The sequence below is a fragment of the Trichechus manatus genome, unplaced genomic scaffold, assembly GCF_000243295.1.
Source record: "Trichechus manatus latirostris isolate Lorelei unplaced genomic scaffold, TriManLat1.0 scaffold00117, whole genome shotgun sequence".
Classification (NCBI taxonomy): Eukaryota; Metazoa; Chordata; class Mammalia; order Sirenia; family Trichechidae; genus Trichechus; species Trichechus manatus.
Genome location: NW_004444053.1, coordinates 1,699,637 through 1,715,456, shown reverse-complemented (window position 1 = coordinate 1,715,456; position 15,820 = coordinate 1,699,637). Strand labels below are relative to the sequence as shown.

At 40.2% G+C, this 15,820-nt stretch overlaps 1 protein-coding gene across 1 annotated transcript; it reads right to left on the bottom strand.

Moving 5' to 3' along the window:
• Positions 1-8,570: 8,570 nt before the first annotated feature.
• XCL1 (X-C motif chemokine ligand 1) lies at positions 8,571-12,825 on the bottom strand. The gene is made up of 3 exons (XM_004384087.2): positions 12,603-12,825; positions 9,972-10,086; positions 8,571-8,925 (listed from the first exon to the last, which is right to left on the bottom strand). Exons 1-3 carry the CDS (start codon positions 12,661-12,663, stop codon positions 8,757-8,759), a joined length of 345 nt encoding a protein of 114 aa, XP_004384144.1. The 5' UTR covers positions 12,664-12,825; the 3' UTR covers positions 8,571-8,756.
• Positions 12,826-15,820: the final 2,995 nt, after the last annotated feature.

The window sequence follows — 15,820 nt, the reverse complement described above, 5'->3', positions numbered from 1 at the left end:
AATTAACAATCTAAAGGAATTAAAGTGTCTGTGAGCATCTCACATTCACATACACATACGCACACACACACACACACACACAACACCCTCCAGACAACAGGCATTTCCAAATGGAACTGTTAAGTTCCAACATATTATAGAAACACAAGAAATAAGGGGACCTGAAGCAGACTTCTATTTTGATTATGCTATAATGATTAATGGATTATAGCTTTGTCCTTTGGGGATTATGGATCTGGGTAGATTTTTGGCCTCCAACAATGTTTTGAAGAACTTGTGTTCAATAGGTGTTCCTAGAATGTTAATAAATAGTACATGGAAAGGAGTTCTGTGCTCAGGTTAACTCAAGGAAACACTGAAAGAGGCAAGGCTAAACAGGGACTTTTTCCACAGTATTTCTCAGACTTTGAATACTATATCACTGCGGTTCTCCAAGAGGAGGGTGTGGTACAATTGTTTCCTAAATACATTTGACCACAGAATTTTCTTTCATGTGGAATGAGTGTTTCATAGAACACTCTATGATTTAGATGTGTTAGATACAATTATTAGAAATATAAAGAAAGTTAAACTCAATTTTGCCAGTTTAATAAAAACAGAGGTCTCAACCAGTAAATTGTCAGCCTCCAGGAAATTCTAAAGATGCTTGATGTATCTATTCCATCCATTCCCCATCTTACCACATCCTACCCCATAGACTAGGGATAATAAAAGTTAATGTTCATTGAGTCTATATTCTGTGTCAGGCTCTGTTTTCAATTATTTAACCCTTACAGTAATTCTATAAGGTCAGCATTATTATTATTGTTCCAGTGTTAAAAATGAGGTAACCTGAGGTACAGAGAGATCAAGGAATTTCCCCAGGGTCAGTTATGTGTAAAGTAAGCAGTGAAGCCAATATATAACATAAATAGAGGCAGAGCCAGGGCTCCTAACCACCACACCAGTATCTCTCAGAAAGACAGGGAGAGATAGATCATGTTATGGCCCCTCCCTTTTCCTTTCACTTAAACAGGCCAGTTCACCCATATGCTCCTCTCCCATTCACCTCTCCACCCACCCACTCCTCCGTACTATCCTAGACTCCTACCTTCAGTCTTCAGAGAAATGGGAATTCATTCCTCCTTCAAACACCATCTAGTGATTCTGATTGAGATCATCTCAGTCTGGCCATGTGGTCTTTTGCTTCTTTACTCTAGAATGTGAAACTTTTCTCCCAACTTCTCATTCAGCAATTGTAACTTGAAGAGAAAAATCACAGGTTTCAGGAGGAAGCTGATGACACAACCTTAGCAGTTACTCTAGGCAACCCAGTGTGGCAGGAAATCAACACACATCACTCACATTTAATTAGAAGTTCTTTTTGGCGACTTTCTCTTGGCTTAGATTCCTCTAAATTTCCTTTCCTAGCCACCAAACCAATAATGCCAAGTTACTTCTCTGGCCTTGCACCCTCAGTTGTCTGTCCCAATTTTCACTGGTTCCTCCCAAGGAAAGAAAAAGTCCCTTTGTCCTCCTTCCTCACCCTCTCCCAGCAGACTCCACCTTTCAGTCCTGCTTGGGCGCTCCTGATTCCCACCTGAAATCTTTACTTTCAGCTCTTTTCTCTTTATCTCTCATTACTGATTCATCTCTCTGCTCCTCTTTGCCTCCCACTGCCGTGTGACAAATCCCTTTTAAAATAACGCTGGTGACTCACCCCGTGGATACTGTATTCGATTTATGTGTATATTTTTTCCCAAGGAGCATCAAGAGTTTCACAGATATTCAGGCTTCTTCTTGCCTTGTCTCTGTGAAAAAGAATTGTCTGTCATGAGGGAATAAAAATGTAGTTGGACTTTTGTCTGAATTACTTGAATATTAAGGCTGATAACTAGATTTTTTACTTTTCCAGGACTCTTCATTCTCCTCCTTTCCCTCTCCTTGGTGCTTTTTATTTTCTTTGGGGTCTATCTGTAACCATACCAGAAATTAAACTAAAATCTTACCAGTTGACTATGCTGTTTCTTAACCCAAGCTGGAAACCTCGAAGTTGTCTCAATTCCTCCAACTAGTTAATTCCCCATGTCCAGTGGTAACAAGTCATCACAATTCTGTCTTGTGCTCCCTCACCCTTATTGAGTCCATCATATTCTCCAACCTGGACCAATGCAATGGTCAACTAACTAGTTTCCTCTGCCCCCAACCATTTCCTACACTCCTGCAAGTTATCTTTCTGAATCTCAGTTCTTATCATGTTGCTCCCTGGGCCCCTTTACTTAGAACCCTAGCCTTTATCATGGCACACAGGGCCTTCTCAATCTAGCCTCAAGCCACTGTTCCTCTGTAATCCCTGAGCTCTATAACCTAGCCATCTTGGAAACATATTGCTGTGGGTTGGATTGAGTCCTCAAAAAGATATGTTGAAGTCCCTACCCCAGGACCTTTGAAAATGACCTTATTTGCAAATAGAGTCTTTACAGATGTTATCAAGTTAAGATGAGGTCAATAATGGATTAGGGTGGAGACTAAGTCCAATGATGGGTGTCCTTATAAAAAAAGGAAAATGTGGACATAGAGACATAGATACACACAGAGGGAAGATGGTCATGAGAAAAAGAAGGCAGAAATTGGAATGATGCAGCTACAAGCCAAGGAATGCTAAGGATTGCCATCAACCACTAGAAGCTAGAAAGAGACAAGGAAAGATTCTTCCCTAGAGCCTTCAGAGGGAGCACAGCCCTGCCGACACCCTTGATTTCAGACTTCTAGCCTCCAGAACTGTGAGAGAATAAATTCTTGTTGTTTTTATGTCACCCAGTTTGTGGTACTTTGTTACAGAAGCCCCTGGAAACTAATGAGGAGCCCTACTGGTGTGAGGGTTAAGCACGCAGTTACTAACAGAAAGGTTAGTGGTTTGAACCCACTCAGTGGCTCCAAGGGAGAAAGACTTGGTGACCTGCTTCTGTAAAGATTACAGCCAAGGAAAGCCTATGGGGTAGCTCTATTATGTCACATGGAATCACTGTGACTCGGAATTGACTCAATGGCACACCAGTAGTAGGAAACTAATACACGTGACATACTCTCTCCTGTCTCTGTGTTTCCATTCATGCTCTTACCTCTGGCTTGAGTGCCCACACCTAAGTTCTCTTCCTGGTAAGCTCTTTCTCATGTTTAAAGGTCCAATTTTTATATAATCTTGTCTTAGTTATCTAGTGCTGCTATAACTGAAATCCCACAAGTGGATGGCTTTAACAAAGACAAATTTATTCTCTCACAGTCTAGAAGGCTAGAAGTCAGAATTAAGGGAGCCAGCTCCAGGGGAAGGCTTTCTCTCTCTGTCGGCTCTGGGGGAGGGTCCTTGTCATCAATCTTCCCCCTTTTCTAGGAGACTCTCAGTGCAGGGACCCCAGGTCCAAAGGGTGCACTCTGCTCCCAGCTCTGCTTTCTTGGTGGTAGGAGATCCTTATGCTCTGTGCTCGATTCTCTCTTTTATATCTCAAAAGAGATCAATTCAAGATACAACATAATCCTGTAGATTCTGAGTCCTGCCTCATTAATATAACTGTCTCTAATCCTACCTCATTAACATCATAGATGTTAGGATTTACAACACGTAGGATAATCACATCAGATCACCAAATGATGGACAACCACACAGTACTGGGAATTATGGCTTAGCTAAGTTACCACACATTTTGTGGGGGACACAATTCAATCCATAACACACCTCTTCAGAATTTTTCCTAACTTCCTCACGGCAGATTTAAATATTCTCTCTTCTGCAGTCTTCCCATAGCTTCTTATGGTAACTGCTAAAGTAGAAATACAAGAAGTACAGCCAAAAGGCTTCTTAGAAGGGATAACGGCAAGACTTTGTCCGAACTTTGGACATGTCATCAGGAGGAATCAGTCCCCAAAGAAGGACATAAAGCTTGGTAAAGTAGAGGTCAATGAAAAAGAGGAAGACCCTCAACAAGATGGATTGACACAGTTCAACCGCACCAGCAGCTCTGCAGGAGAGAAGACCTAGTGACCTGCTGTCGTAAATATCACAGCCTAGGGAACCCTATGGGGCACTCCAACTTTATCCTATAGGGTCATTATGAGTCAGAATTGACTCAATGGCTCACAATAACAACAACACCTTGATTAGAGGTCCCTGGGTGGCACAAATGGTTTGTGCTTGATTACTAACCTAAAGGTTGGTGGTTCCAATCTACCCAGTGGCACCTAGAAGAAAGATATGGTGACCTGCTTTCATAAAGATTACAGCCAAGAAAACTCTATGGAGCACAGTTCTACTTAGTAACACATGGTGATGCCATGAGTTGGAATTGACTCAGTGGCAACAGGCTTAGGTTTTGGGGAGTTTTCCCTTGGCTAGTTAGAGAGATAGAAAATGAAAACAAATAAATTGATATTTCATGATGATATGGGCAATGAGAGGGAGAGGTAAGCACAGGAGCTGAGGCGGTGTATGGGAGGGGGTGCCTAACTTAGACTGGGAACACCAAAAAAGTCTCCCTGAGGAGGTCATCCAGGAGCCGAGTTGTTTGGAGCATCCAAGTGGGAATGGTTTTTGTGTACGTGCTTTCTCCCCACTAAATCATGAGCTTTGTGACATCAGACTTGGTCCTTTGTCCAGTCCATGGTAGTCCAAAGGTACTCACAAATATTCAGGAAATTGAATAATTCAGAAAAGATTGTCCTGTGGTTCTTTAAAGCCACTGATACCATGTTTATTGTTTGTCTCTGAATTTTGAGAAGACTTCCACTCAGTTTCCTCTTTCCTCTAGATGTTGGCCCCAATTTTGATCCCATAGATCTGATCTTAAAGTGAAACATTCCTAGACTACCAACTTAGCCAATAAATAATGCAAATAGTAAGGCAGTTCCTATAAATGCAATGTTCTCCCTTCACAGTCCCGGATTCCCACAGCCAAGGAAATTGGTGAACCTTGTTGCAGGCTCAAGACCTCAAACCATTTGGCCTGGAGAGTTGAGCCACACTGTCAGCTAACATGTTCACCTGCTTAAGCATCAAAGGCCCATGAGGAAAAGGAAAAATGTCACACCATGCCAGGCCAAGTTCAAAGTCACCAGATCTAGAGCCACCTCCCAACTGGCTTCCTGGCTCTCATGGTGTTCTTCACACTCAGTTGTCCACCCAGCAGCCAATGTTGTTTCCCATAGGCATTAGGATGAAGTACACATTCCTCTGTGTGGTAGACAAGGCCCTTTGTGATGTCTCCTTTGTCTCCCATCTTTTACCACCACTCTTTTTAATGCTCAAATTTCATTCTATTCCTCAGTCATATTAAACTACTTGCATTTCCTTAATGCATAAAGATTTCTCCAACCTCCAAGTCTTTGCATGCGCTGTTCACACTGAAGACACTGAAACCCTCTTGATAACTCTGATGCATTCTTCAAATCTCAGGTTAAATACTGTTTGCAAGGGGGAAGCCTGTCCTGATCCTCCCCACCTATAAAACCTGAACAGGTTTGCTTCCCTGTACTTCCAAAATTCACACCCTCTGCACTTATTACACTATGTTGAAATTGTCTGCTGACATGTGTTTCCCCATGTACCACAAACTCCTTGGAGTCAGGACTGTGTCTGGTTTCACCACTGCATTCCAATGCGGCAAAGCATCTGGAATGCTTCACACACGCAACAAACATCTGTTGGTTGACTTGAATAGATGAAAGAATGGTTCCAGTTCTTGGGGAAAGGGAAAAAGGACAGATTTCACCAGGAAGTTCCATGAAAGCTGGGACTTCAGTTTCTGGCATATAGTAGGTCCTTAATAAATATTTACTGAATGAATGAGTGAAGTGAGATGAGAATATTATGTAAGCCTGAATAGTCTTAATGCTTCATGGATTCCTTAGAGATGGTTTGGTCTTAAGGGAACTGGCTCTCTGAGGGAGGAAGAAAATATAACATCATGGTCAACAGTGTAAACATGAAACCATGTTTCTAGGGATTCAAAGCTAACTGTACCCCTTGCTCATCACAGGATCCTAAGCAAGTTAATTAACCTTTTTATGCCTCAGTTGTTCTGTCTTTAACTGAGGTATTCTATATGTGATTTAATGAGTTAATATTTGTAAAGCAAGAAAATACCGCTGGTTACATAAGAATTATTTAAACATATATTACAAAAATAAAACAGGAAGTACTTGTTACATGTAGTCTTCAGAAAATTGTATCAAGTCTTCAATATTTCTATAAAACAACCTTCTGATATTTCTAATTTAACTTAAAAATTTTGAGATTCATTATATTATGTGACCGTGTTCAGAGAATTCCTACCTTACATCCACCCTATGAAGAATCTTACACTGTAACTCTTTTCCGTGAGGTGTGATGTCATGGAAAGTTGAATATCTGGGACCAAACCCAGTTTTTCTCAATAACCATACGCCCTTAGCCAAGACATCAACCTCTCTGTGGCTCAATTTTTTTTTCTTCTCTTTTTTATTTAACTTAAAGTTTAATTTAAAATATTCTCAAAACCCTATGTATTTCTTTGGGTGTTTGTTCTTCCCCCCAGTTTTATTTAGTCTGCGATTCAGAGTTACACCTGTATTGAAGACCCAGGCTCCCTGTTTTCTTAATATGTATGGACAGGGCTGCTTTTCTTTTCTTGCTTTTGTTTTTCCCCCTTCACTAACTTGCAGAAACAATGAGATTTCCACCTGCCAAGAAGGTTTCACAAAGGAAAATCTGTATCATAGCATGTTTGCTCCTTCTGGATGCATGTTAAATTTGACTAGGGTTTAGGAATAACAAGGCTGATTTATCTAATCAGGCTTCTAGTTATGATGGAGTAGACAGAGCCTTCAACTTGGTTTCAAAATCCTCACTTTTTTCTTTTTATTGTGCTTTAGGTGAAAGTTTACAGCTCAAGCTGATTTCTCATACAAAAACTTATACACATATTGTTTTGTGACGTTAGTTGCAATCTCCACAATGTGACAGCACACTCCTCCCTCCCACCTTGGGTTCCCTGTGTCTGTTTGACCAGTTCCTGTCCCTTCTTGTCTTCTTATCTTGCTTTTGGACGGGAGCTGCCCATTTGTTCTCATGTATCTGAACTAAGAAGCACATTCTTAATGTGTGTTATTTTTGGTTTTATAGTCCTATCTATGTCTGAAGAATGGGCTTTGGGAATGATTTCAGTTCTAGGTTAACAGTGGGTACAGGGGCCATAGTTTCAAGGGCTCCTCCAGTCTCTGTCAGATCATAAAGTCTGGTCTTTTTGTGTGAATTTGAAATCTGTTCTACGTTTTTATCCTGCTCTGTCCAGGACTCTCTGTTGTGTTCCCTGTCAGGGCAGTCTTTGGTGGTAGCCCAGGGGCAAGGACTAGAAGGCAGGAGGGGACAGGAAAACCGGTAATAGGGAACCCAAAGTCGAGAAGGAAGAGTGTTGACATGTTGTGGGGTTGTTAACCAATGTCATAAAACAATATGTGTACTTTAACTGTTTAATAAGAAGCTAGTTTATTCTGTAAACCTTCATTTAAAGTAAATTTTTTTTTAAGTGAAAAAAAAGTACAATTAAAAAAATTAGCTGTTCGAACCCACCCAGAGGCATCTCGGAAGACAGGACTGGCAATCTGCTTCTGAGAGGTCACAGCTTTGAAAATCCTGGGTTGCCCTAAGTCGGAATCAACTCAACAGCAACTAGCAACAACAAAAGGATTAGTATAATAAAAAGGACTGACAATAACAAGTGTTGGTGAGGATGTGGAAAAATTGGAACCCTCATACATTACTGATACGAATGTGCAATGATGCAGCCACTTTGGAAAACAGTTGGGAAGTTCCTCAAAAAGTTAAACATAGAGTTACCATATAACCCAGCAATCCCAAGAGAATTGAAAATATATGTCTACCCAAAAATTTACACAAGAATGTTTATACCAGCATTATGCATAATAGCCAAAATGTGGAAACAACCAAAATGTCCATCAACTGATGAATGGATAAACGAAATATGGTATATCCATGCAATGGAATATTATTCAGTCATAAAAAAGAACAGAGTACTGATAAATGCTGTATCGTGGATTAACCCTGAAAACATTATTCTAAGTGAAAGAAAAAAAATCCACATATTATAGTTCCTCTTTATATCTCATTTACAAAGAGCTTTTGTTTCTTTATTTTTAAGAAATTATATGACTCCAATTATAAGAAATTCTCAAAATAGGCAAATCCATAGATACAGAAAGTAGATTAGTGATTGCCGAGGGCTGGGAGGAGAGGAGAATGAATAATGACTGCTAATTTGCCTTTCCACCCCAGATATACTGAATCAGATTCTGATATCTGAAGTGGAAAGGCAAATTCTCAGCAGGGTGTCTAACTGGAAAGAACCAGTTCAAAGCTCTGCTGCTAATGAGTATGGAATTTATTTTAAAGGTGATGAAAATTTTCTGGAATTAATGGTAATGGTTACACAACTTTGTGAATATTAAAAAGAAAAAGGAAGTACAGTTAAGACAGAAATAGAACATAAGTGATGTATTACTCCTTTCCTAATATATAATGAATGGACTATAGGACTGTTCTTAATAATAAATATTTATTAATTAGAGCATCTAAATGAATGTGAAAGACATAAAAAATAAAATACAAAAACAATTTTTTGATTCATGCAACACTTTCTTAAAAGGTGAATATAATCTAATTAGTCCATGGGCTGGTAAAGGGAAAGGAGCTGGCTGGCTGGCAAGAGGGTCAAGATGCCAGAAGGTCACTACCCGGTCAGGGTCGCAGCAGTGTTGGTGGATTGTTGGGCTCCCATAGGCGTGGTCTGGACCATGTTTTTTCTGGTTGTGGACTTCTTGTCCAGACTTCTAACTGCTGTTTTCACCCACTCGGCTTGTGGGTCAGCACAGATTTTCAGGCCACGTTTGGTAATAAAACTGCAATGTAAGGAAAAGAAAGACAGAGTTAGCCACATTTGCAAAGCCTTGAGGCCAGGAATTGGGTTCAGACTAGACATGAAGTGATCTTGTGCAGACATTACTGGAAGAAATAATCTTTCAGAACCACAAGACCACAAATGAACACTTTTTCTTCTGCCATCTACTTTAACATGAAGGGGAAATATCTCAGGTGATGCCCAGCTTCTTTGTTCACACTAATTCATAGGTTCCTTTTGTCATCTGTGCTTCCACATCTTGTAACTAAACTGGACATTTGAGATCATCTAGTCCAATTATGGAGTCTTTGGGTGGCACAAATGGTTAAGTGTTCAGCTGCTAAACGAAAGACTGGAAGTTCGAGTCCACCCAGTGGCACCTCAAAAGAAAGGCCTGGAGATCTACTTCCAAAAAATCAGCCATTGAAAACCCTATGGAGCACAGTTCTACTCTACACACATGGGGTCCCCATGAGTCGGAATCAACTCAACAGCAACTGGTTAGTCCAATTATTATGTAACTCCTTCCTTTTCACATCTAACACATTCATCTTCTCTTTTTGGGCAAAGGGTGATTTCTTTATCTTAATTTATTAGGGCAAAGCTTGCAATTATGTGTTAAGAAGGCTTGCTACTTCTGAAAATGAGATCCTGGAAAGAGAATGATATCATGCAGGCTAGTTTTTGACACATTTCGTTGACATACAGCAACTGATAAGCATGGCGCTCTACCTTACCCCAACCACAAGCATACCACACCGGTGTGGCTATGTGGTCAAATCCTGACCTGGACCAGCCTTCTCTAAACCTAGTCCTGAGAACTGAGCACATGTATTCATTTGGTTTCTAGTCAGATTTTTCTGCTAAGTTAAGTCTTAAAGGAAGACAATATTCTTTATTGTGATATTTATTTCATGGCACTGTACAAAGACTCGGTTAATACGGAAAAATAAAAGTGATGTTGGTTAAATTGAGGTTTTCCAGAGGAGATCAGAATTTCTATATATGGTGCTCCACCAAGCCGAGCTTTTGGTGGAACGAACTCACATCACTGCTTTCATGGAGCCCTCCTTGATGGTATAGGACTTGATTTTCTGGACTGGCAGTGACCGGGTATGTAGACTCACACAGACGCTCCTGTCTGGGACTTCACTCCCCACACCTGGTAAAGAAAACCAAACAGACAAGCAAAAATAAAACTATAAATCAACAATTACCAAGTTCAAGGGAACAAAGGGAAACTATCACCTGCTAAATTACTCTAAGAATGTTGTAAGAATACAAGGCTTCTTTCCAAAAGCGATGACTCGTATCTGCACTCTTAGTCTGTTGCACATCATAGATTCTTAGTAAACGTTCAACTAATGAAAAATAATTTAATAGGATTGCTTCAGGAAGTTTCATGGTGAACAAAGTAACTAGTTCTTACCTATCCCCATGTATATTTTCATCCAGAAATCATACAGCTAGCAGATGCCCCAATGCCACTCATTCATTCATTCATACGACAGTTACTTATTGAGTGTATGTTGTGTCCCAAGCACTATTTAAGGTACTAAGACACACATTGTCCCTGTTCTCATGGAGCATATCTTCTAGGGAGAGAGTCAGGCAACAAACATGTAAACAGATAAGATCGTTTCAAACAGTTATAAGGGTTACCGTGAAATAAGTAAAATAACACAGTGACGTGATAAACATAGAGTAATTTGGGGAAGGTAACATTAAGTAAGGGGAGGGCAGCTTGTTCCCAATGATAAAATGTATGCTATATAAGTGGGTCATAAAGTATTCATCCTCAATAGAAATGGCTCAAATGAATTAAACGTTTAAGTTTAGAGACCAATCTTTCATCTCTGAAGGGAAAAATAACCCAAGAGAGATAATAATATTAAGAGTTTGGTAAAATCTGCTCAAAGTTTCTAAATGCTGATTTTCTCCTTAGCTGAAGAGACTGATATTTGCTTCCCAGGGATACGTTCAGCTAAAAAGTATCTTAAGCAACAGCAAATAATGATAGAATTTGGTCACTAGTGTCACTGACATCAGAAAGCATTTTTTTAAAACACGGAATTAAACAAAAGATGTTCACTAACATTGCTTTCCTTCGTTCCTCCTTCTCCTTGTCATCACTCTTAGTACCCAGACTCAGTGTCCTTTATCCTCAACGTTTGCTGAACTGTCTCTTAGCTTAGTGAGAGAGAAAAACCCGCTTTTTAAAATTCTAATCTGTCTTTCACTACTTAAGCGAAAATAGTTCTCTTTGTGAAGTATCTAACATGCACTCCCAAGACCCACAGAATCCTGCTGTACTCTAAATCATGAAACCTTTTCCTTATTCTCAGCAATGTTTGTGTGTCTGTGTTATCAGTTTAAAGCATCACCATCACTCACGCTGAAGAGGGGAGAAAAAGTAGCGATTGTTTTGTCCCATTTTGTGCACAAGTAGCTAAACCCAGAGGAGCTGGCATCAAAGTCATTCCAGTGGATAACTCGGGGCATGAGCCACATGTCTGCAGCCCTCCTTACCCTCTAACAGATCATCACCTCCCACCCCGACACTGGCCTGGGTTTCCACCAAGCTATTGTCTCGGCCACATTCATCCTAATTCAGCCACATAAACCTAATTTAGTAATCTTAAACTGTTCAGTTTCATCAATATTTTTTGTTTTGCTCATAATTTCAGGGAGTTCCAGACTTTGCCACCTCTATTCTTGGACCCTTTGGGTAGCCATGACCAGGATAAGATATCCTAGTCTAAGTAATAAGTCTACAAAGAGGAGGTTGCAAGGACACTTAACTGAAGCACTAATTAGCCCCGAAGGATATTCTCTGTTGTTACCAGAGCCACAAGGAGAAATAAACTCCACCCAGTAGGAAAAAGTCACCTTTAAGAAATATGTGTGAAAGCTCAGGTGAGGTTCTGTATGTCTGAGTATCAGCTGGTTATGTCTTGCAGGTTTATTTGATACGGCCATGTATAAAGTGTGGATCTATTTGTTAGCACTAATTATCATATGGTTTCTTACAGGTTCCAGAAATTTATCATAAACAGTAACAACACTCATGACAGTAATAATAGACTCCCCCTCATACTTGAAGGTAGTATTGATTTCCTGGATATGAAGATATGTGCTTCTAGTCATTTTTTGTGTTTTTTAATAGAAAGCATTGATTTGTTTCCGAACATACACTCTCTAGCTCATCCCTACAATGCGACTGAACTCTCAAAGGCTTTGAGAAGTTATCAAGATCAATAGTAAATGGGCAAAAGCTACAGAGGCATATAATAATCATCACTGCCATTTCATAGCTAACAATCAAGGAGTTAATATTTGCAATTAATATTTTAATTATTTCCTTTTAATCCCAGGTGAGCGTGCCTATTATTATATTCAATTTACAGAGAAGAAAGCCTAGGCCCCGAGAGATTAAGAAAATTACCCCAAATCACCCGATTAGAAAGAATAAGAGCTCAGGTTCTGAATTCTCCGTGTCTTCCGAGTCTGCCAAGTCCCCTACAATCAAAATTATCACTCTCAGTTTGCACATGGGGAGTCTCAGGCTTGCCATAGGGAAAGCAGTTTATCCCAGTCAAAACCAAGTCAAAACCAAACCATGTGCCCACCGACCTCCCATCCCAGTTCCTTATCTCATAAAAATAACTTTCAACCTACCTTCCACAACGCACGCAGCAAGGCAGCAGATGGCGAGGACAGCCAGGATGAGAAGCCTCATGACTGAGGTGTGCTGAGCTGTGCAGGTAGAGGGTGAAGAAACAGCTTCTCACAAGTCCCTTTTATCCTCCAATGGTCAGCATGCTTCCTGTGGCGAGAGGGGGCTTTTGAGGTGGGTGTGCAACTACGGAAACTCTTTGCAATACTGATGATTTTTTTTTCTTTGAGAAAAAAAAAGTTCCTTTCTCCCCACTCTTGCTAATCTCACACCTTGTAGCCTTTTCCCCTTCACCTGTGGTTAATGTGTCAGTGAAACCAGATGTGTGCATAAAAGCAAACATGGTTGTCTCATCTCCTGCCATGGTCTAAATTCAGATCTTCCATTACAGATACACCCGGCGACCTTGTCAGTGTCATGGCCCAGCATGGGAGAGGCCACAGCACTGGCTCCCAGTGGAGTGTGTCAGGGTGGTCAGTGTGGTCCAGCTCTACCGCCCGCATCATGTAACATCCGTTGTGACGCGAGGCTTCCACAATGTGGACCATGGAGCCCCTAGGAGGTGAAGGGAGGCTCCTGCCACACTGAGCTTCTCATTCCTTTGTCTTTTCTTCCCATTTCTCTCCTCCACCCTCATTCAGATTGCCCCCATGCCTCACGGTCACTGTCCCCAGGAACCCAAAAAACATTTAAATAAGTGTGTTTTGAGCCTGTCTATGTGCACACGTTTACTTTATTTTGACTTTATATATATATATACATATATATATATTTAAAGCTTTTGAAAAGTTGTCTGACATCAACGTTTTATTTGGAAGACAGAAAATAATCATAATCTGATCATTGTATTAATTTTCATTATTTAATGTTTTTCCTGTGTCTGTTTGTATGCATGTGTTTGCATAGTTGTACTCATTACAGATACTAGTTTAACATCAGTTAATTGTCTTCCCATTCTCTTCATAGTCTTCTTGTTTCTACTTTAAGTAAATCTATACATTAAACAATTCTCTCATACTTACCATTATATAGATAACATCAATAGTGAAAATATTCATGAATATACACTTTAATATCATCTGAAATATTTCCCTTTAATAACCAGGAGTAGGATTACTGAATGAAACCATCTTTATAACTCTTGATATGTATTGCCATACAGTCTTCCAAAAATGTAGATTAAATTTACAACATCTCCAGCAGGGTTCTCGTTTGTTTCAATCTTTCTGGCTCTCACTTTTTTGTTGTTGTTTTTTAAAACATAAGTGTCTATAAAATGTATTTGTTAAATATATGTGTAGTTAAGGTTTTTGTTTTCATTGCTACTAAACCAAAACCAAACCAAACCTGCTGTCATCAAGTCTATTCTAACACATAGCGACCCTACAGGACAGAGTAGAACTGCCCCATAGGGTTTCCAAGGAGCAGCTGGTAGATTTGAACTGCCTGCCTTTTGGTTAGCAGCCAAGCTCTTAACTACTGAGCCACCAGAGCTTCTCATTGCTGTTAGGGACTTGAAAATAGATTTCTACATTTCCATATAAATTATAAGTCCCAAGAGACTGTTTGTTAGTGACATTTAATTTTCCAGCCAGACATCACTCCTGAACTCCAGAATGTCTTTTAAGTTATTTCCATCTGGCTATACTATCCGTCCTTAAACTCTGAGCACATCTTTCTACTTAAACAACTTCTCTTCTTATGACTCCTTGATATGGCTAACCATCCTGACACTGGCTGCCCACCTGCCAGCACCCTCTCTGCCAAAGTGCTCTTCCGATCCATAGACCCATTCAGCCTCACAACAAACATGCCAGCCAGGATGCTATCTTCCATCCAATTTCCAGAACAAAATACCTGGGGGTCATCTTAGACTTGTTGCTATGAACCTATATGTCATTCTCAGCCAAGTCTGACTAAGTATATTTTCTCAGTAGCACCTCCTAACTCGATATGTCTCCTCTTAACTTTCCACACTGCTCAATGTAGGCCTTCATCATCTCTTGTTAGGACCATTGCAGTAGACTAAATGGTCTCTCCCTTTTCAATCTATTCTCCACAGCATTGCCAGGGTAATCATTTGAAAGTCTTAATCTAATCATCTCATTTCCCCATTGAGAACTTCTTTGCTAACTCACATTGTCTACAGGATTTATTTCAAGTCTTTCATTGTCATGTACAAGGTTCTTCAAGATTTAGTGCTAGTTTTCTTTTCAAACTCACCTTCCACCACTCACTCACATGCTCCCAAATCTCTAGTCTTAACCTCTAGTGCAGTCGAACAAATGTGTCACCCTTTTTAACACTTCCTTACCTCCCCACATATTGTTTCCTTTACCTGGAACACCCAGCCCAACTCCCTAAAGAGCTACTTGTAAACTCCTCCTCTCCCTATAAGTCTAAGTTCAAACAACTTTTCGTGTAAAGCCTTCCCCGAATCCTCTGATGAGATTAAGTTGTAACATCCTCCATACTGTCATGGAACTTTATTCCTGGTGCTGTTATATGACTTGTCATTGTTATCACTTGTTATTGTTCTTAGCTGCCGTCAAGTCGGCCCATACGCAATGAGATCAGACCGTCGTGATCCATGGGGTTTTCACTGGCTGATATTTAGGAGTAGATTGCCATGCCTTTCATCCTAGCCTGTCTTAGTCTGGAAGCTCTGCTGAAACTTATTCAGCTTTGTAGCGACAGGCAAGCCTCCACTGACAAGTGAACCGTGGCTGCAGTTGAGGTGCATCGCCAGGAATAGAACCCAAGTCTACAACATGGAAGGTGAGAATTCTACCACTGAACCACAACTGCCCCTATTGTATCACTGATCTCATTGTATTCCCCTACTTGATTACATTTCTACATCTCCCATTAGATGACAGGCTCCTTGAAAGTATGAAACCTACCTTAGTCATCTCCACATCCCAGCACTAGCAGAATGCCTGGTATGTAGAAGTCGCTCAGCAAATAGCTTTTGAAAAAATTACTTCTTTTAAGCAGACCAAAATTATGACTTTTGTGTATTAAATGAAGGATGATCACCCAAAAACATAAAGCTAGGAGATTGTGCCTGTGGCTTTCTCTCATGTTTTCAACCAAATAGACAAACTGATCAATGGCTGAAGTTTCATTTATCATATGAAATGGAAATGTCTTAAACCCCTAAAATGAATTATTCACTTTCCTGTTTTCAAAGTGTGCACTAGAGTCTTTGGTGTAGAAG